A 23286-nucleotide genomic window follows, 5' to 3' on the forward strand; every position below is an offset into this window, starting at 1 on the left:
ACTTTTATGCTCCAGGCAGATGACGTAAGCCGAGTGCAGTGCCACTAATTTGCATATTGCAATTTTACTCAGCTACTCTTAGTGGACAACATATGCAAATTTTGCACGGTTTGGCTTACTTTTGAAAGAGTTATCGCTATTTTTGTGATTTTTCCTTAATTTATGATAACCAGTGTAGTTATTATAGCAATGTAAAAACCTTTTTATGAATGTGTTAATTTTTACAAAATGAATGATTACTTGGATGTGAAAAAAAATTATACTAGAAAAAAAATATTTCTACTTAGAAATACAGAATACAAAATACAGAATGCATCAGGGCTCGAAAAAACTCAGAAATTTTACCCGTCCCCGAGGACGGCATGTCCAGCAATGTACCCGTCCTCATTTGAAACTAACCCGTAGCTTCTAAAAAAATAAAAACATAATTTTCTCCTATTTACGACAAATATTTATATAAATTGCACAATGAATTAGTAGTTACTAGGATTACAAATACTAGGATTACATTATACAGTAATAAGAAAAATACTAGGTTACTAATAGTAACCTAGTATTTATTTTATGAAATAATTTAAATGACAAAAGTCAAGTTATTTGGAATGTCAATTTATCCGCGGGTACTGCGTTTTTTTAAATGAATCAAATATGACATTTGCCAGTTCCACAATCAAGCCAATGATTTGCAGAGGTTTCTGCACAGAAATCTGAAAGGGATTTTGCCTTTAGGTAGATGTTTATAGTTGCGTTTAACGCTTCTTGCTTAAGACCAGTACGTAATGTGTTGTTTTTTTTTTTTTTTTTTTTTTTTTGCAAGTTCATTGCTGAAAAGCCCCTTTCAACCGCTAAAGTACTCCCAGACAGAGAAGACATCAATTCCACCATACGCAGTATGTTGCTGTATTTCTAGATTAGAGAGTCATTTTAGAAGTGAGGCGCTAGACTCTTGCAAGATAACAAAAATTGAAATGTATCACGAACATTAATGGGAAAATGGCAGCCCGCGCGGACGTCGGATTCGAGAAATTCGTTGTCCGAGGGGAATTTTTGACCGCCAAGGACGGGTGGTTTTTCGAGTCCTGGAATGCATGACACAATAAATAGCAAATAATAGGTAAATTTACATGCTAACTATGTATAACGATGTCTATATATTGTATAGCAGTTAAAATTGGAAGCGGTTTTAATATCCTGATCTTATATTTTTAAAACTTTCTACATAAAGTATTATTGATACAACTTATTTAAATCCATTATTCCATTTTTGCCTTTTTTGTTACGTTTGACAAAAAATTAAGCACACGCTAATGAAATGCAAATCTTGAGAGAGAGAGTGGAATAATGTTTTTCCGCAGCAATAGATTATTAATCATAATTTAAAACAAAAATGAAAATGAAAAAAAAAATCGTGAAAAAAGCACTTAAAATTGCAATAACTTTTAAACAAATGGGAATTTTGAGGAAAAAAAACTCACGTAATTTTTTTAATGAAAATTACTCTTCTAGCATCACAAGTTTCAAATTCATAATTGCATTTTGGTGTTTTATGGAGCAACTAACATATTATTTTTTTCTATAAAGTTAACAATTAATTATTCTCGAGCTTATTATGGAGAGATAATTTTTTTCCGTCATACTCCTAGTACACTTTTCTACGAACTTTCCTAATTTCAGGTTTCTAAATCTTATGGATTTTTTATAGTAAAACAATATGTAATGTTAAATAAAAACACCCAAAACTGCGATGGTGTAGTGCTTATGATTTTATAACATATAACGAAATACAGTAAGCTATCCATTACTGCCCAATTATCTTTTTTGTAAACTAATTGTGTCATACATTTCATTCAGTGTTTTAATTTAATGTGAGGAGAACTGGTCTAATGTACGACGTGGTATATATATATATATATATATACGTATATATATATATATATATATATATATATATATATATATATATATATATATATATATATATATATATATATATATATATATATATATATATATATATATATATATATATATATATATATATATATATATATATATATATATATATGGGCTAAAACATCTTTAGCCGCTGTAATGTGTTTCAATCATTGTCATATGACAACTCTTCAAATAAACTAAGTTTTTCCCACAGAATTAATATTTAAACTCGCTCTGAGCACCAATCTGATTGGCCTCTAGATATACTAAGAGAGTTGCTTTTTGTGCAAAAGAAACTTAAATACTTAAGTAAAAAATATTTACGTTTTGCAACACACTCAAAACACAAAATTTAAGTAGTAGTAGTACTTTACATTGCACTAGAGCTGCACAATGGGTTGTTGCATAAATCCCTTGAGTAGCCCTTAGAAATGATCCGAAGATTCCTTACAAAAAGTCGGGCATTCTACAGCAGAACAGTTTAATACCACGCACCCTTGATAAGGTGATCAAAGCCCATTCATCCACCCATTCATTGACCGCATTCAGTGATGCTTGATTTCGGTGGTCCACTGGGAGCCGTGTCTTGCGATTATTCCACTGTGAGACTTCAAAATTTCAAATAAGCGATTATAGGTAAAATTCAGTTACTGTTAATTAATAAATTGTGGTTTAAAAATATTACATTACATTGACATTTACCCGAGGGTAAAAATGCTATGACATGCAACATGAAAATGCAAGCGTGCGCGATAGCCTTTTGAGGTTTGAATTCCAATTTTTTTGAAGGCTCATCCCAGAATTATGCTCTCGATTGTCTTAAAAAAGACGCATCAATTCTGCTATTATGACTATATATTGCTTTCAAAAAGAGGTAGGTTTTTTGCACAATGTTTTTGAGGCCTGGTGCATGTACTCACGGGTTAAGAAGTTGCATGAAACTCCTTAGGAACACCAAGTACGTAACGTGGTTTGTGCATTCTACTTTCCAAAATCTTTCTAAAAGATCTCAGGAACGACACGCTGTTTCTGACTATTGGCTAGATAGGTCATGACTGTCGTGCAGTGGTGCATACATTAGGATTACTGTCTTACCCAAATTACATTTCATGCAATAGTTTCTGTGTTATGGATGCTGAGCAGATTCGACATTTACTGATAACATTTACGAGATGTATTGGAAGGCTAAAGAAAAATTAGAGTTCTTGCAGGCGCATTCCATTTTTATTAGTTGAATTATTGATTAATGTTGGATTATATTGTTACTTTTTTCTCCATGTGTGTTTGTGCGGAGTACTTCTGTCTAGCAAATAATGTATATCGAATGCTACTATAAATAAATATCTACTATAAATAAAATAAAAATATTCCAAAATAACTCTCTGTTCCATTAAATAAGTAATTTTTACGGATTCATTTTAATAAGCAAGATCTGCTAGGAGGATAAGCATGAAAAATAACCATACGCATTCAAAAATTTAAAAGGTATTCATTATAGTTTTTTTTTCTTTTTTTTTTTTTTTTTTTTTTTCAAAATTTTAATTTTACCCTATTACCCACTGCTCTATTATCGTGACTCATTTTCACCATCAGAAGTAATAAAAATAGCAATTGTATAACCCTGGATGAAATTCATAGTTGTGAAGGTCAAATAAAGGACAAGAGCATGAAATGATGATGAAGCGCCGAATGTGTTCTCATTCGACCGGGGGCAAACATATTATACGTCTACAATTGGGAAAAATCAATTCGCTTCTCTTCTCTCTGAAAGGAGAACATCGCCTGATGGATAATAATATGGAGCATTATGCTCATTTATAGATGTATTTCGAATGGTTAATATTTCTAGAACTAGCTTTCTCCCGGCTATTATGAGTTATTCTGGTACCAGGAAGTAATTCATTAGCCTCTTCGCTTGGTTTCATCGCAGAGGGGAGCAAATAGTTTCCTGGATATTTTTGAAAACACTTGATGTCAGAAAGAATTAAAGAAAATTATTTAATGGTTCGTTAGTCAAGACAAAATCTTAATTTTTTAATGATCGAAACATTAAGAGTGTGCACATATAAAAGTCCATATTTTAATGTTTCGATCATGTTCCTTATCCAATCACTCATGCGAAAACATAAGAGTGATCTCATGACATAAGAACATACCTAGAGTTTTCACTCCTCAAGTTTTTTAATGAATAATCTTATCATTCTTATGTTCTTTATCATATGTGCTCATTCTTATGTTTTGACCCTGTTTATTATTACTCTTATGTTTTTCTGTTATAGAGTGTTCTGATTCTTATGGTAGATAAGATGATTAGGGGGAAAAGTTGTCGATTGTTAGAAAATTTTTTAGAACAAAAAAATTAAAAAACAAAGCATTAAATCTGCCTGTACAATAAAAGTGATATAAATGTTTCACTGAAGGTCTTTATTATTGAAAAGTAGGGAGCACTGTGAAAAAAAATGAGTATGGTGTGTGGAAAAGGTGGTCACCAACATAAATACTCTCACAAATAACAATTTAAATACTTGTAACCTTGTTTTTTAACATGCGGCTATTGGGAACAAAAGAGTATTACTAGTTTGGTATTCAGTCCACTTTCCTGCATTGTTGTTTTTTTGTATAGAAATAGAATTTAAAGACAGCCGGTCAGGTGGCCGAGCGGTTAGCGGGCCTGACTGCGAAGCCAATGGCCGTGGGTTCGAATCCTGCTCTGGGCATGGATGTTTCACTCTCTTGTGTTGTCCTCTGTTGTGTGTGATGAATGAATGTGGCCCACCCTATGAACGGGTTTGTGGCGTGGGCAATGTTACTCGCCTCCGTGACTTTGGTTTACGGGTGCCCACTGGGTAACGCGAAATGAGTAACACCTCTGGCATCTTCTAAAGCGAAACAAGTTCAGTGCCTGCCGTTCGAAGAGAAAAGAATTTAAAGACACATATATAAAATAAAACACTATAACATAGTAGTAAAACATTTGTGTTATATGGTGTGGAAAACCACGAAAACCTCCCTCGTTTAACCGTATAGCAAGAGAACTCTATCCCAAGATCCATCCACCACTGAGGATATTTTTATATCCGCTATGTGATCGGTACGAGCCGGGGGCGGAATTTGTATCGACCAGCCATGGCTAGGATTCGAACCTGGCCCACCTCATTGGAGGGCAAACGCTCTATCCCGCGATCCACCACGGATGTAGAGAAGGGATATTTCCATTTTTCAAACTTCTCTTATGAAAATTATTCTTTTTTAAAAGATTAACTAATGGTCCCATTTAAATTATTTACGTAAATTAAATTATTTAAATTACTTACGCCCATTTTCTTAAATTAATTATTTTTTTTAGATTAGTCCTTTTTCTAAAAAAATATTAGAAGTCAACAATTCTTTCCACAAGGCTTTCACGGGTCTTAAAAATTTAGAACAATAAATTAACTGAAGTTTAAATCATAAATATTAATGTGATATTAAATTGACGTTGTGTGAATTTAGATTTTTAAAAACTGCTTTATCGTTTTAGATAAATCGCGAAGATATGCCTTAAAAGATACACTTGTAATATAACCAGCCTCTCCATCCCCTAAGTCCGAGATTAGGCTTAGTATTTAAAAAAAGCAACAAAAATATTAATTACGAAATTCTTCGCTTAGTTGTCGAATTTCGATAGAACATTGAAAAAGAAGTGTATTTTGCTGTGTCCATTTTTTTAAACACGCATTTGGAGCCGTGCATGTTTAAACACGAATTTAGAGATGTGTACATTTCTTAAACTCGCATTCCAAGCTGTGTACATTTTTAAACACGCATTCCAAGCTGTGTTCGTTTTTAAACACGCATTTTAAGCTGTGTACATTTTTTAAACGCGCATTTTAAGCTGTGTACATTTTAACACACGCATTCCAAGCTGTGCACATTTTTTCAAACACGCATTTCGCTTTGTTCCGGAATAAAAAGCTCAACGATGAGGTAATCATTTCCTTAACAAATTTTAAAATTAGATGTTTTCACCTTTAACATTTAAATGTTATAGGCATGAAGTAAACTAGAATTGTTTTCTCTCGGTTTATTCTATACCTAAATTGCATTATCAATCTTCTCAAAAAAGTTTTAATTCTTCCTTAAACTAATGTAATTAGCTTTATTGTTTAATGGGTAGAATTATTTCACTTTAGAAAATCAAAATAGGAAGGTAATGTAAATAGAAAACTAAATTTCAATTAGTTTGTTGAATAAAATTAATCTCTTATGACTTAAAATAGAAAAGATTAAACCTTAAGTCGATAGACTAATACGATTTTATTAATTCTCCTAGAAGTAAAACCCTTTTTTTAATTAATACCATCGCTTATTCCAATTCATTTACTATTCATGAGCATTTTATCATAACAACTTAGATACTCATACAATAAAATTAAAGGTTCTTTTAAAGACACCTATAGTTTGTATAATGCATCATTAGTTTCTTTAATTACGTTTGTTTTCTTTAGAATGCGTAGATTCTAACAATCAGATAACGTTTCTAAATCTTTCTAATCACTTATTCTTTGTCATGAATTCTTTACATAAAAGTAATTGCTTCGTTTCTTTTTTCATTCGGAATCGAATAAATAATTTACAACTATTTACTTCAGTCTTATAAAAATGATGCTTATTGAATTTAAATGCATACATATTTCTAATATAATATTATTAATATAATGTCTGGAAAATGTGTATTTAAGAAGTCCCTTTTTGTAATTTTGCAAAACTTAATTTCACATAATTCCAACAAAATCAACAATATTCATAAAGCAATAATAATTGAATGTCCTTAATAATTTCCGAAAATTAATTTTAATTTGACAAATTGTGCCACGTCATTATCATTTGTAGAAGTAAACATAGCAGACTGACTATTTATTTCAGCATCGGAACAAATTATTAATTTTTTTACAAAAAATACTTTTGAACTAGGCTCCTTAATCAAATAAATATAGTCTGTTTTGCCCCAATAGAGAATAGGAACATTATATGTGATATAACAGGAGGCATATAGGGAGCACACTATAAGGAAGTACTAATTGATTATGGGCAATAATATCTACGAGTGTTTTTTCATTGGCCCAAACAAGAATTAACTGGAACTATAGTGAAAATAGTCAAGAATCCGCAAAATGAAAACCTACAGGTCCATGGAGGACATTCCATCCCAATCATTCTTTGAAGTGATATTCAAATCAATGAGTATTCGCTCTAAATACCAGACAGGAAGACCATGTATCAGTCATCACATTTTCCCTATTGTTTTAACACGTTAAAAATTACATTGCTGAAAGCACTTTCAGTTTTAGACAATTATACTTTACATTTTTATGCAACAATGTGATATGGTATTAAAAATTCCTTCATTCAAACGAGAGATTCGTAAATCATGTGAGCAAATGTAATATATAGTGTAACGTTGTCATAACTTGAGATGAATGAAGTACACGCGTTACCTCACAGAATATAAATATCTAGCGCCACTTGTTACTGCTCTAGATACCAAGCACTTGATGATGGAAATGAATTACAGAATTAAATCTTTCTCAAGTTTACATTTTAATGTTTCTAATCAAAGTATGAAATTGATTTAAGCAAATTTTAAGATAAAAATTTTAGCATAAAAATTTAAAATAATAAGTCAAAATTGGAAGAGAGCGGCTAAAACCAAATTTATCTTACGTAAATAATTTAAATAAAATGTTCGAAACCAAAAATAAGCAAAACGAAATTTTAAAGATATGTATGTTAGCAGCACTTCATCAGGGGACACACTGTCTGCTAACACAATGGAACCTTTCTGTAGTCAGTAGTTAAACCGAAAGCTGACTGCTCCCCGAGGCCCCATGATGGAAAAACTAAATAAGAAAATACCATACCTCAAAATTTCTTACATTGAAATAAATAATTGTTAATAATTTGTGTATCATCGGATTCACACCTTTTATTTCAATATTTGAATTTTTGAGGTATTGCATTTTCTTATTTAGACTATCTATTATGGGGTCTCGGGGCACAGTCAGCTTTTGGTTAAGCCACTGACTACAAAAAGGCTCTAGTGAGTTAGCAGACAGTGTTTCCCTAAATAAAGTGCTGTTTTCCTGACATGCATATCTTTAATATTTCGTTTCGCATATTTTTGTTTTCTAACTTTTTATTTAAATTGTTTTAATGTTTCCATTTTTTTTAAATTCTTGCAAATATGTATTTCTATGTTAAATTATTATTGATTGTTAGTTGACTTTTCAACACGTAAAAATTTAATTATATATTCTAAAAGCAAACTCATTCTCTGTATAATCTAGGTGATTGGCGAGTCAATTTCTGAAGACCCAGTCAAATACACAAACCATCATCGGTTTCCACCCCAACTCTCTCCGGTGGTAGGGGGAGGAGAAGGAGGACAGAAGAATGAACACAGACATCGAGAAGCAAGCTGTAAAAGACAATCTTGAAAAAGATGGTAAAGTGACAGATTCGGACGATTCGGACTTGAAGAAGGACCCGGATGCTGAAGAAGCTGCTGAAGATTCACCTCTGAAAGGTAACGAAGCTAACATGGACGGAAAAGAAGTAGATCCCACAGGCTCAATAGGAGAGAAGTCTGGAGCCAAAGAAGGAGCCAAAGGTCTGCGTGAGTGGCTATCCAAATCGAGAGTGAAATGGTGGATTGCCATTTTGGTCGCCATCATACTTCTAACAATCGTTCTAGTTGGAACTCTACTAGCAGTAGAAGATGATGATTTTGATATTCCAGACAACAGCGTAAGATTGGTGAAGGTAAGTAATTAAAACTTACTGCTTTCATGCCAACCCTGTTTCTTATAATTAACTATAGAGCGCTGTTATTAATTATTATGATTTATATAAGACCTCAGGAGATTATTACGTTAATTGCAATTGTAGCAATTTTAATGATCAATGCAATGTATTTATTTGAAGAGTGTAGTGAATGATACATTTTCACAACTTCAGAAACGGAAAAATTTGCAAAAAGATCAGGTGCTTAGATATCGCAGACATAAAGAAACCACTGACGTCAGAATTAAGGAGTATTCCGAAGATTTTAAAAGTTATCTCTGAAGCTTTACTGTCGAGTAAAAAGTGCATTATGGGAGTAGAAGGATATTTCTAAAAATATTAAATGGATATGTAATTCGCATTATATTTCAAGGAGTAATTAAAATAATTAATTCTGTAAGTATAGGCGAAATTTGATTAACAGTGGAATTTTATCAAACTGCATAAATTATTTTCGTACGAAAATTTTCTTTTTAGCATATCTTAATATATTTTATCTTATTTTAAGCAGCACAATAAGAGACTTCAAAAAATTGACAATCCTGCAAAGCAATCTTTGCACACTTCTAAGATCATAGAAAAAATTACGAGAATCACTTTTCTCTTAAGTAGTGGTCAAGGAGCTGACCTCACATCAGAAAGATCCTGTGTTTGAATCCAGGACAAGGCATGGATGCTCTTGTATCTCTGTACTATCTGTCCTTATTGTAAAAGCAACGTTAGCCCACCTAATACTGTGCTCTTGAAAGAGTCGTTCACGAATCTGCTCTACTGATTCCTGAATGACGAATGTCAATCGGGTGGCCATTGGAAAAAAAGAAACTTTTCTTTATTCAAGAAAAAAAGTACTAATAATGAAAGACAACAGCTATAGAAATTACCTCTCAAATAACTTAAATAAGTATGGGTTATTAAAAAATAAAATTTTAAAAGTTCAACTTAAAATTACTACGTAGATTATTGCTTCAATAAGATTATTAAAGGCTAACAAAATCAAAAATTCTTCTTTTGGTAATGTGGTGTTCAAACGAACATCAAAGTTTTTAGCATTAATCATATACTATTCTAGGACATCCTTGAGCAAAAGGTTTCAAAATTAGTCTAATATTTCCAACAAATAAAATTACCAGACTCTAGAGAAAAATTTGAATGAAGAATAACATTAAAATTTGTGTTTTACTTCCTTGCTCAAGTACACATAAGTTTAAACTAAGTGCTGCATGCATAAATTGCCTTCAATCACTGTTTTAAAGTTGATGTCACATTGGTTTTATCGCACTCGTTTACATATCTATCAATATCAGTCCAGCAATAGCTTATAAAATCTACCAGTTAGAAGCTCTCGACTACATATTTTACTATTTTATAATATTTTCTAAATTTATATTGCAGTCACTGATATTATTTTCTGATAAAATATTAAAGTAAAAATCACAGCCTCTATAGATTGTTTTTAGGTCTCCCAGACTCTGATCGACTTGCAGAAATATAGCTCTGATATCCAGTCATCAAGATTACAAAACAACAAGAGTGAAAAGCTAGTCCTTCAATTCCAAACTGCCTTCTTTTGAAGAGTTGACTTCCTTTTTGTAGGTTTAAAATGATAGAAAAGGCATGATGTTTTTAAAGGTAAAGTGATATTCCTTACACAGATGTCAAGCGTAAAGGCGATTCCCTGGTATTCCCTGCAATGATATTTTATAAAAGAAATGTGTCCTTTATGATATTTTTACAGTGATCTTTCTTTTAAGTATAAGAGTAATTGTCCGGCATTTCCCTCATTAATATTTCCTCTAATCATTATTGTGTAAAATTTGAAGCAAAATCCAGGAGAAAAAATTATCTAAACTATCAAGTAAAAAGGAATGAAAATGTTAATATGAAAACGGGTACAAATTGCAGCAAACTCCGATATATTGTTAAGAGCATTTTATTATTAGAAAGGAAATATTCTATTTTCGATTTCCGAATTCTGAAATCGAAAATAAATTCACACGTTTCTCCATAACAATTTGAATCACCCACTGCAAGACAGTTTCGATTTTAAATACTAGCTCTTCCGCTTGTTGTTTTGTAACCGTGATTTCAGTTTATTATAACTTATTTTAAAGACACTTTGAACTATAGTTTTTCTTAAACAATTACTTGAATTTTAATTGTTGTTGTTTTTCAGCTATGGCCTCAACCAAATAAGCCCAGAAATATTATCAACTTTGTCCACGGAACCCTACCGTTTGAAGGGCGCGTTTGGCCAGATTTGACGAAACAACTTGATGACCTACTGATCAGGTATCAGCCCAACATAAACAGGAGCAGGAACGTTGTCGAGTGTTACGGAGGTCCATCCCTAAACCATTTTGGAACCGTATGCAAATTTGACATCAAACCATTGATGCTGGAGTGTACCAAGACAATGAACTACGGATACGACCAGGGCAGACCTTGCGTTTTCCTGGAATTCAGCAACATCACTGATTGGACACCAGAACCTTACAGCTCCAGGGAATTGGAAAACTTCGTAGAATTGTCGGACAGAAGCGTCTCCAACATGGTGTTTCTGGACTGCCAAGGAGATACCATTGTTGACAAAGAGAATATGGGAAAGATTCAGTACACACCAGACAGAGGATTTCCAACCAAATATTTCCCCTACCGTGGACAAGGGAACTATATGTCCCCCATTGTGGGAATACGATTCAATAAACCAGCTATCGGTGTGGTGATTTCTGTTACTTGTAGGTTCTACGCTAAAAACCTTAACCACACAGACGAAGCAGTGCCCAGTGGACAGATTTCATTCAATCTCCTTGTAGATTGAATGGACTATCGTAATCTATGAGGCAAAACATACGCGAGCAAATTGCATACCACGCTACTCTCATTAAATCCCATTGTTTTATCCTTTGTTCCCGAGTACCTGTAACTGAAACTTGTTGGTGAAAGTGAGCTATGTGCCAAACCCAAGTAAGGACATCGGCCCAGTGGATTAGAAACCAAAGATGTGGTCATTTGTTCAGTGTAATCAGTGTTTTCCTTGTATTTGAGACAAACTCAAAGAAGTGGATTCATGCTTAATACTTTAAAAATAGCTGAAGCCCAGATTGGATGGACTATTGTTTAAAAAAAAGAAAGCCAAAGTGTATGTAATTTCGCACCTAAATCGTAGAAAAAGTTGGAAAAAAAGAATGAAAAATACTTTTGTGATTCGACCCAAAAAATGTCCATTTTTTTATTTCTTACTAATGATTCCAAAATCAGTATCGTGAACTATGGTATACAAAAAAAATGGATTTCGACACGTGACTTGCAGAGATTTCCTAACGGAGAAAACTCAAAGCCAAACTGTGTTCAAAGCTATAAAACTTCGTTTTTAACTTCAGTGTTGGTACTTTCTTACTCTTTCATTGGATACTTCAAATTCCTACACTAAATTGTGGATTTTTTAACCGAAAAGGAAATGCTTTCTTATGTTTTTAATTTTAGGCATTTGCTTATTCAATTTATTTTATATTATTTTACTTAATGTATTTATTTTTTTTTGCGCTTTATCTATAATGTATTTATATTTTTTCTCACGGTTTTCTCAATAAGAAATAATTTTGTTATTGGATTGATTGATGACTCGATTTTTAAACTTTATAATTAAGCAAGCATTTTGTTGTTCTCCTTTAATATTTGTCCAAAATTACTTAGATTAAATTAATAATCATTTCTGTTTATATTTCAGCATGCATTTTGATTATTATTGCTTTAAACTGTATTGTTTCTTTAATGCTCGTAATTGAGTTATTTTATTTACTAATTATTTCTTCTTTATATGTTTTTAATTATTTTAAACTTGTAAGTGATTATTTTAAACCTGTTTGTCCATATATATATATTCGTTTGTTATAATTTCAAGTGTGGATACAATTTGTTTTAAATTTGTTCTCATATATATGTTGATTTTTCATATCATGATCACGCTTTCTTCATTTTTAAAACAGTACAATTTTCTTATTCCTCATATAGTTAATGACATGAATTTTGTAATGTTAAACTATTTATTCGCACAAAAATTCCAAACACATTAAAGGTTTTTATAAAATTTAGAAGCGTTATCTAAACTAAGCAAGGTATTTTTCGCTTTATTTCCAATGAATTGTCTCTACCTTTTTCGAAGTAAAAAAAAAAAACATTTTCATTACGAATTGACTATAATCGTTCCAATTTGGATCTATATGACTGATTAATTAACACCTGCTTTGCTCAAAATGAAATGTTGTATGTCGTTTTTAGAAACGTTCAATAATTCGATATTTTTTAGAAACAGTCTGATAACACGTTCCCTGAAAATTCAGTTCTTGACCAAGAATTGAGGGTATTAATATTATATGAAAATTATTTTTAAAATGAAGTATTTAGACAAGGACCAAGATTTAAAATGATATTTGTCTATTTTTTATTACCTCTAACAAACACTAAAGCTTTACTATGATCATTAACATTAATTCCCCTTTGAAACACATGTCAAAACGTTTTACCGAACTAAAGATTAAGTTTCAAGTGCAAAAAAAGTAGTAATAATTATGAAAAGATGAATAACCAATCTAATAGAATATACAAGTTTACAATTCTTTAGATAAGTTTACAATTCTTAAATGGTTTCAAGATTTTTATGCGATACGACAAAATAAATATATATTAATAGAAATCGCTCTAATATTTATTGTAAACTGTGCAAAAGAAATAAGTCTACTATAAAGCCTTCATTTTTCCATTTGGAACTGTGTATTAATGTAACAATATTCTTTCTGTTATAATACTCTTTCTCTTAAATTATGTCTCAGTTATTATATTTTGTAAGAAAATAGTTTAAAAGCAATGTGAAACCTAAACATAGATAAGTTTCGAGCCTAATATCGTTTATACATAAATGGATACCTTTGCATAAAATAATGTTTATTTCACTGAGGGTATCATGTACATGTTAAAAAGCCTAATCATAATGAACCTAACCACTTTTTCACAATACAAAATGTTTATAATTTCACAATCTTATAGCACAAAACACAAATTATAAAAACACTCTTAGACTTTCAATATAACTGCTTTAATGAGCTAAGCGTAATTAGTATTGATATTTTATAGCTGTAAATAATACAAATTGTTGTACTTACCTAAACAAAAAAAGCTTAGAAAATGATACATTTTCTTGCACGTGTTGATTGATTGTACAAGGTGGATATATATAATTAAAGTTACTCTGTTTAGCCCAACATAGTGTCCGTTCTGGTAGACGGATAATGATGAAACTTGTTCCATACCTTAAAAAAAAGGAGGGGAAAAAAACACTACAATAAAATGTAGTTTACATAATGACCGATAGATGGGGCGTTTATTGTCCAAGAAATACATAATGTACGTGGTATACAGCGGAGGACTGACTGATTTCAAAGTTGAAAACATTGGAAACAAATGGTGATTGAGAAATGAAACAAATAGTCTGTCTATTGTCTAAAAAAATTCGGAATTTGTTTCCTTTTTGAAACTTTTTGTATTTGGAAAAGTGTTACAAAATAATTTAGACAGTTTAAATTCTGAGCAAATTGATAACATAAAACTAATAAAATTGAGAAGTTAAACTGTTATAGATTTGAAATGTTCTAATTTCCCCAACCAGTTCTCAGATTTTTCTGGCATTTCTTCACGAGGCTCTTTTTCGCCCATCCTTGTAAGGTGGGGTTGTAATGTCAGAAAGTTTATTTCAGTCCTCGTTTAAATGATATGCTGTGGTTGAACACGTTATAACGAGCTTTTAATATGAGTTTTAAAAAAAAGTGCACACTGATTGTGGACTATGATTGATTAAAAGTTTTGCGTCTTTTCCCTTTATGCGTTGTTTTCTCAACTGGTAGTCAAAATTTGAACTAATTTTCGTTGTAGATTTAGTTTTTACACGGTCCATGCAGCATGTATACCAAATTTCATTGGCATCCGTCAACCAGAACATATTTTATTTTAGTCTAAAAAAAGGAACTTCAATTAACCACACTGTATAAAAATTATTTCGGCGGGAATTAAACCGGTGATATATAAATAAATACATGTCGAGTACATCTATGTTGTGTTTGTAAAAATATCCCCCATACTAAATTTTTAGAAGTTACTTGAAATTTGAAGATGAAAAAAAGAAATTTAAAGAAATGGGTTTCTTGTACATATTGTTATTATAAATTATATACAGTTGTCTATTACGTTATAGTTTTCTCTTTGAAAAATTATATACATCTTTGCTAATGTTTCACGTAGCTATTTTATTGAGGTATGAGTTTTTTAAAACGAAATACTCACTCTTGTTTACATTATACAACTAGAGTGTGATATGCATGATGTTTGTAGTGTTTTAGAAAAATTTTCATCGTATGATATAGATTTCGAAAAACATTGTTTTCAGGGAAACTGCATTAAAAATAAATTATATGTTGTCAGTTTATTTAACTGATTTATGAATCCTAAATTTCACTTTTCGATTCATTCACCTTCTTTTGTTTTGAATTTCATTTGTAAAACAGCATTTATTCTTCCAAAAATTGAGTTTAGCGTTGAACCGTGTTATTGTTTCCTTGATCAATTATATCATTCAAATTCGTTACAAATTAAATTATTCATATTCGTTAAAATTAAAATTAAAAATACCTTAGAAATTATTCGTTTAATTATTCGTTACAAAAAAATTCGTTGCAAATTACTTAACGAAATTATTAAGAACTCGTTAAAAAAAAATTTAAGAGGTTTAAGCTGAATCAATTGTCAGTCTCAGTTGAGAAGTTTAAATATAAATTTGCCCGAAAATGTGGTTGTATTTGAAACCATATTGCAGTCGTAGAAGATAGATACGGTATTAAATTTCAACGTACTTTGAAATTTTTAGCAGTGCATTTTCGCAAAAACAGGTGTTTTTAGAGTTTTTTTTTTAAATCAAGACTATTGCATTTCTTTTATATTTCCTATTTTTTTACTAAATAAAAAAGCATCTATTTTCTTTTATTTAACTTATTTATCAATATTTGCAATAAGTCATGCACTTAACATTGCTCATTTTTCATCATTAATATTTTAAAGGCTTGCGCTCAGTTTGAAATTTTCAATGTAAATAAAGCCAAAAACGTTTCTAATTCAAGAGAAAAATAAAGTTGCATAATTTCCACATAATTATTGACTTATGAATTTCTGACCTAGTTTTTCCATAAATTAAATAATTTTAATATAATTTTAAATTCATAGACTTAAATTTATAGACTTAATTTATAGACTTACTGATCTATTTTAATCTTATTTATTCTAATTTTAAATATATTGACTAATGAATATCTGACATTATTTTAATCAGAAGATGGCACACATGACTTGTAACGTGACATTCACATTTAAAAGTTTCCCTGAAGACATGGAATTGTTTTTTCTGGATATAAAAACGTGGTTAAAAATGTCTGATTCATATTGTACAGTTGAGATTTTTGATGTTTGAAAATTTTAGTACATTCAGTGCTGATAGCAAATTACAAAGCTATTGCTTTCTAAGAAAACAGATACATTCAAAAGAAAAACATATGTGTATAGTTAAATAAAAACAACAAAAGACATTATTTTATCAAAGCCTGTTATTATAATAGTAATTCTATGAATGTAAATATTTGCACTGCATTGTGTGTGTTTTTTGAAAGATGTATTTTTGTTGCAATTTTCAACTTTTGACTTCAAAAAACTCTCAGCAGAAAAATGTGTGAACTAACATTTCTCTCTGCATTTTGGACAGTTTTAGATGAAACAAAAACATCTTAAAAATTTCATTAAGATAACAAAATAAATATAAATTTATTTTTAGTGATCAAAAGTTTTCTCCACGAGCAAATATCTGATCAGCGTTAAATTTTGCATCCTTTATATATAATTTTTTACGGAATTTATATTTGTGGAGCTTTGCCTCTGTCATTTTAATTAAATTTATTTGCAAGTGAGAATTTTCTCCTATTTACGCATAATTATTCTTATAAAAGTTTCATGAATTTTACGAATGCTCTTTGTTACAGAAGATATAACTTGTTTGCTACTTTTACTATAGTTTAGCAATTTTAGCATATCTTACAGGTATTTTCACTTGTGTGTCGACAGCATTTCATTAAAAAAATTTGATTTTGTTTTGTCAGACTGTTTTATATTTCTGAAATCTTAACAGCACAACTTTAAATTAATTTTGTTCCGTTCGTTACATTTATTTACTTTTTCAAACATAATACCAATTGTTTGAAACTGAAAGAAAAATCTGCTTATTTGGTATGATATTTGTTTTCAAAATAATCAAAAAGCATCGATGGGTCCAGGTGCAGAGAGAAACTCCAGGACATGAACATTCCTTTCTGCCACTAGTCCTTGTTAATTGAGCTAAGCTTATTGTCGTTCTATGTTACTCAGTTGTTCTTTGCAAAAATAAAGTTGTACTTCACAATACCTTCTTTTCTCTCTTTACTGTGTCTTAAAATCGAAAGTATCTTCCATGGATCGGGGAAAAAAACAGAATTTATTCCAAATCATATTGTATTTGTATCAACGGCAATATTTATACACCTATTGGCAACTCGAGCGTGGTTAGAAAAGGATTCAAACTTGTTTTATTCCAAATTAGGGGTGTAATAATTGACTGAATTAACCCGTTCTGATCACAGATGATTTCACGGCCAATGGCCCCACATATAAGAGTCATTCTGGCTCCACCGGCATATGATTATACGGAAGTAATTTCAATTTGGAACGTTTTATTTCAGATTTTTAACGACTGTAGATGGCGGTAGAAGTCAGTTATAATTTCGAATAATGTCTGACAGAGGGTTGACATTCAATATGTTCAATTCTTCAATATGTGAACCAGGTTGGAATCATAGTGATGACTGGTGGATAAGAATTCAGCAACCGGCTTGTACCGACAATAGTTCTGACGTGAAATATCCTCAGTGATAGACAGATCATGGGTTAGAGTCCCCTTGCCGTCAGGCTAACCGAGTTCTCGTGGTCTTTCTCTCCATGTAACGCAAATGAGGGGTAGATCCATCAAAAAGTCCTCCCCGAAAGTAAATTTCTCCCTATACTTGATCCAAAAGTTCTCTTGTCTTCTGGATTGGGTTCAAAATTGCAAGGTTACGTAGTTGAACATTATTAGTGGCAAACCCATTGAGTCGGCTGTTCATCGACGGTTATAAAATTGAAATAAAATTCTGAGTTTTTATTTTATTATTTGATCTGAGGTATTTAATCATATAGATAACTACACGTCTTTGACTTTTTCGAGAGGATTAGACAGTTTAAGAACTGCACTCTGGTTCAGGAAAAGGATGAAATACTTATCGGATTGTGGGATTGGATTTGTTTTTTTTTTTTTTTTTTTTTTTTTTTTTTTTTTTTTTTTTTTGCATATAAGGGTTTGCTAGAAAGTGTTTCGGGTGTGGGTCAGTTTTATTCTTGTCGCAATTACGGAGAAAGCAAAATATTTAAGTGAGAAAAGATTTCGAAACTGAAATGAAAAACTTAAGTTGTAAACAGAATATTTAATTAAGGAAGGAAAGGATTTTCAATTTCAAGAAAATGATATGATGGAAATTACTAAAATAAATGGTCTTTTTTTAAAAAAGACTTTTCTAGCAAGAAGACGTAATTCTATATTTTTGGCCATACGCGAATTGACAACAAGGATGGTTAATTAATGTTAATATTTATACATTAATTGAAATAAAAGGATGACCAATCTACTAATAAGCAAAGTTATTGGGAAAAAAATGCTCATTCGTTTTTGAAAATCGTAAAAAATCACCATATTATTATTAACACCAATGCTTAATTAATATTGGTAATAAGTAATTACTGAAAAAAAAGCTTTGATTGGAGAAAAAGTGAGTGGGAAATTCGTTTAGGGAAACCGTAGAAAATTGCCATACAACGATAACGATAACCCTTAATTAATTTTGGTAATATGTACCATGTGCAAAATAAAAAACGGACCACCCTGAATAACTTTTGGATCTATTGATCGAATATTCACGCTCTAGTACTTAATCTTAATGGTTCGTAGGGGTGACCTCAAATATACTAATTTGTTAGTGCAGAAGATATTTTAAGTTACGAAATCAGACGCACAAACGTACTTTCTCTGAATGAACATAGTATTTTTCAGCGGATTTGGATATCTGACCCCCATAATATAAAGGGAAGCCACAATCTGGAAAATATGGTCTCAATAATTTGATCAGTTTTTTTTCTCAAGTTTGGTCTCAAAGTTTGGATCCTTTAACGTTAATTTTACTTTTTGCGAATTTCGCCCTATCTCGAGTACTTTTAAAGCGAATTGAATGCATTTTGCAGAGATTTATAAAATTTGTTTATCAAAAAAGTTCCATGCAAAAAATAAATTTTAGAAGATATTTATTATTTTTTATTAAATAATAGTCGAAAAATTTTAAATTGTAAGGTATGCAATTTTTTACATCATTTTAAAGAATGTAATTTTACATGGTAAAAAACAATATTTGAGCGAAATCGGTTCAACAGTTCCTGAGAAATCGAATTTTAAATGTTCTTTTTTTTTTAAATTTAATTTGTCAGGAACTATTTAACCGATTTCGCTCAAATTTTGCAGTGTAAAATTATATTCTTTAAAATGATGAAAAAATTGCATACCGTACAATTCACAATTTTTTCGACTATTATCTAATAAAATAAAATAAAAATAATAAATGGTTAATAAATTTTATTTTTTGCTTGGAATTATCTTTGGATGAACGAATTTTATAACTATCTACAAATATTTTTCGATTCTATTAAAAAGTTCTCGAGATATGTCGAAATCCTTGAAAAGTAGGGTTTCAAATTTGGGAGCTCTTGCTTCGCCAAACTATTGAGACCGTACTTTACAGATTGCGGATAACCCTTATAAATTAAGGATCAAAAATCCAAATCCGACGAAAAAAAGGTATGTTTATTCAAAGAAAGAACGTTTTTGTGTCTGATTTCATAACTTAAAATATCCTCTACACCTATTAATAATAATTGATGCACCCCCCCCCGAGTCATTATGATTGAATCCTAAAACGTTAAGATTCGAGCATTAGATCAAAAATTATTTAAGGTGGTTCATAGTTTTATTTATTTTATTTTATTTATTTTTTTGGCGTACTCTACTTCTGGGATTAACCTAATTGGTGCAATGAATTTCACAACAGGTTTTTCGTTGTTTTAGAAAATATTATTTCAGTGGCAGCAAAGATAAGGTATTAATTTTTAATTGAATTAGAATTAAAACAACTTTTTTTCTTCCTTTGCTAATAAATATTTCAAACAGTATATTAAAGATCAGAGGGAGATGTGGTAATGATCCAAAGTTATTATTAAGGTCTTATAAGAATTCTATTTGTTTTTAAAATTGCAGCCTTAGTGTACTGCCATTTACAGGGTCATACAATAAGTACCAAATATATTATTATCGGTATAAAGTATTTTATTGATATATTTGGTGATTATTAAGACTGAACCAATACGATATTGGGGATATAAGTGTCTTACGGCTCCATGAAAAGGAATATGTAATGGAGAAAATTACTCGATAATGGTAAATTTTGGCTATCATGAGTTGGCTGCAAGCAATATCATCACACCAATTGATACTCAGTACAGCTAATCTCTATTCTGATAAGCTAAACTACAAGATACCAGTTTTGCTCAACATAATGACGGAAAGCCATTGGAAAAGGCTACAAATAATAATAAATGAAATTATTTTTACTTAATTCATTGAAAAACTTAATGGAAAAATGCGAAATCTCCCTAATATTTGTTGAGATTCCCGGTAACTTAAATTTCGATAATTATATTAAGTATTACACGTCTTAGCAGTTTAGCCCTTAAAAATAAAGATTAACTGTATTCAGTATTATTTAGAATGATGCTTTAGCTCAAGGCCAATTCATGATAGTGAAAATTCTTCAGAATTTACTTTCTCCGAAATATATAAGTTTCAAGAGGCAGTAAAAACCTCTTTCTGCAATATCTGTATTAAAACTATATACTAATGATTCAGTTTTAATTGGTACCAATTATTTTATAATAATATTATATTAATAAACTTATGGTGCTAAGTATATTAATATAATACTTTGTAATCATATTACTATCTTTGGCACCTACTAAAACTGCATCTATTACCAGATTATAAATAGTGCTTATTACCAAAATTAATTTAACACCATTCACTGTTAGTAAATTTTAGAAAAAATGGTTAGATAACAACTTATATAACTATCATTTTACGGCATTCAATCAAAACAGTCAAAGAACCATAAAAATAGTGGTATTTAATTTTTAACTATGAGAAAAATTGTTTATTGATACTTTTCATCTAATACGGTTAAGCAACCAGAAATTAACCCAAACCACCAATGTCCACATCCAATGAGAATCGAGTGCACTCCACCAACCACCAACCATTCTTATGGTAATAATCTTATGGGGAAAAGTGTATGGTGAACACTTTATGAAGCCACTCGGTTCCTTGCACCTGGCTTCATATCCTAGACGAGAATGCTAATCTTGTTAATCTCATCACCGTTTGAACGGGGGATTCGAGTCCCTACATTGACATAGCAAAGCTTCTTTCAACGCATCAGAAGTTTCCACTGTCCCTGTATGCTGTTGTTCTCAAATGCGTGCTTATGGTAGCAACCGTAATTACCAGCGTTAATAGTAATAACCGTAATTACCAGCGTAAATGCTAGCAATTACAGATTATTAGCATTGGTAATTGTAAATATATTCAAACCCCGATATAGTGAACATGGTTTATGGTGAACTCAGGGATATAGTGAACGAAATGTTCGGTCCCGTGCCTTGCTATACACGTATAATGTTATTTTTTGTGGATATAGTGAACCAAAAAAGTGAGGAAGTTGGATATAATGAACTTTTTTCTGTCTTCCACTGATTTTTTTCTTCATTTTTCTGTAATAATTGAAATTTTTACTTTGAAATAAATACATATACCGATTTTTAAAATCATCTATAGAGCGGAATTTAGTGATAAGCTTCTTTTATCTCACTTTCCCATCCCTAAACAAACCAAGCAGATATTTCCAACCCAGGCAGATAATGCACCTGTAAGGTGTCAGTGGGATTAATATGCATTTTCTGTCAGATGGAATGAGTAAATAATTCATTATCGGTCAAAGGGTTGGACACTAATATGTGTTGATAAGGGCCTCATTTCAACTCCTTTTTGCTCTCAGTTCAGTTAAAAAAAGTCTGCAAACAAGTGTCTCAAATTTAACTATGGCGAACAGTATACGTAAAACGTTCTCCAGTGATGATAAAATGGGCATAATCAGAAAAATTGAAAATGAATGCAATCAAGCTGATATTTGCAGGGAATATAAACTATACAAATGTGCAGTTTGTAGCATATGGAAAAATAGGCAATTAATTATTTCTACTCATGAAAAAAATTTAGATGGCAGAAAAAAGTTATGAAAAGCAGATTACAAAGATGTTGAAGAAGCATTACTGAAGTGCTTTAGCATTCGAAGAAACCGCAATCTTCCAGTATCTGGACAAATGTCGATGAATTTGCTAAGCGATTTTATGAGACTACTTTTATGTGCTCGAATGGCAGTTTAGACAGGTTTAAAAAGCGGAATAACAGAAATTTAGAAAAAATTATCCTAGAGTCAGGAAATGTTTCCATATCTGATGTTGAGGATTGCTCATCAGCTAAAGAATACTAAATTTTTTTTTTGTAAGCGAGACGAAGAGTAATGAAAAATAACATATTTTTCGCTACTGCATAATATTTTTTAGTCATTTATTTAAATAATGTGTAATAAAAGGGAGGAGTTTGGGAACCATTAGTTAAATTGCCTGCGTAACGGATATAGTGAACTCCCGGTTATAGTGAACCAAAATTTCGGTCCCTTGAAGGTTCACTATAGTTTGACTGTAGTTTCAAAATCAAAGAGTTTTATGTTTACGTTCATTGAACAATATCGGTTGAAAATGGTTTCAGACCCGTAAAGGTAAAGAAATGTTTAAAACCATAAATTTTATGTTTAATTGGAGAAACAAACTGCTGCCGCTATTTTACCGTAATTTTACTATACGAATTCTAATAGGTTTGGCGTCAATAATAGCATGGAGATTTTTCACGTTTTTCCTGATTGAATTATTGTGATATATCAAAAAAAAATTTGCTTTTTTTAGTACATAGCTTTATTTTTTATTTCAATTAATACCTAATACCAAAAAAAATCAAATATCATTGGCACCAGTAACAGTATGGCGATTGTTTACGTTTAACAAAATGAATTAATACTATTTCTCTGTTAATTTCGTTTTCCAGTTAATGACTTATTTCATTTGTTTCAATCATCTTTGATTTTAATAAATTTAGTTTTAAAGAAACACCTTTTAAAAGCATAACTATAAGCAAAATAAACATAAATTTTCAGATAGCTTTAG

At 30.8% G+C, this 23286-nt stretch overlaps 1 protein-coding gene across 2 annotated transcripts in view; it reads left to right on the forward strand.

Moving 5' to 3' along the window:
• LOC107456846 (sodium/potassium-transporting ATPase subunit beta-2-like) overlaps positions 1 to 11950 on the forward strand; it is a 107111-nt gene extending 95161 nt beyond the window's left edge. For both annotated transcript variants that reach the window (XM_016074811.4, XM_071179028.2), the window contains exons 3-4: positions 8262 to 8736; positions 10931 to 11950. In XM_016074811.4, the coding sequence (XP_015930297.1) occupies positions 8368 to 8736; positions 10931 to 11575 (1014 nt within the window). In that variant the 5' untranslated portion in view covers positions 8262 to 8367 and the 3' untranslated portion in view covers positions 11576 to 11950. The remainder of the gene's footprint in view (positions 1 to 8261; positions 8737 to 10930) is intronic.
• The last annotated feature ends 11336 nt before the right edge of the window (positions 11951 to 23286 follow it).

Source organism: Parasteatoda tepidariorum, chromosome 6 (genome assembly GCF_982258835.1).
Source record: "Parasteatoda tepidariorum strain Cologne lab strain chromosome 6, Ptep-v5.0, whole genome shotgun sequence".
Lineage (NCBI taxonomy): Eukaryota > Metazoa > Arthropoda > Arachnida > Araneae > Theridiidae > Parasteatoda > Parasteatoda tepidariorum.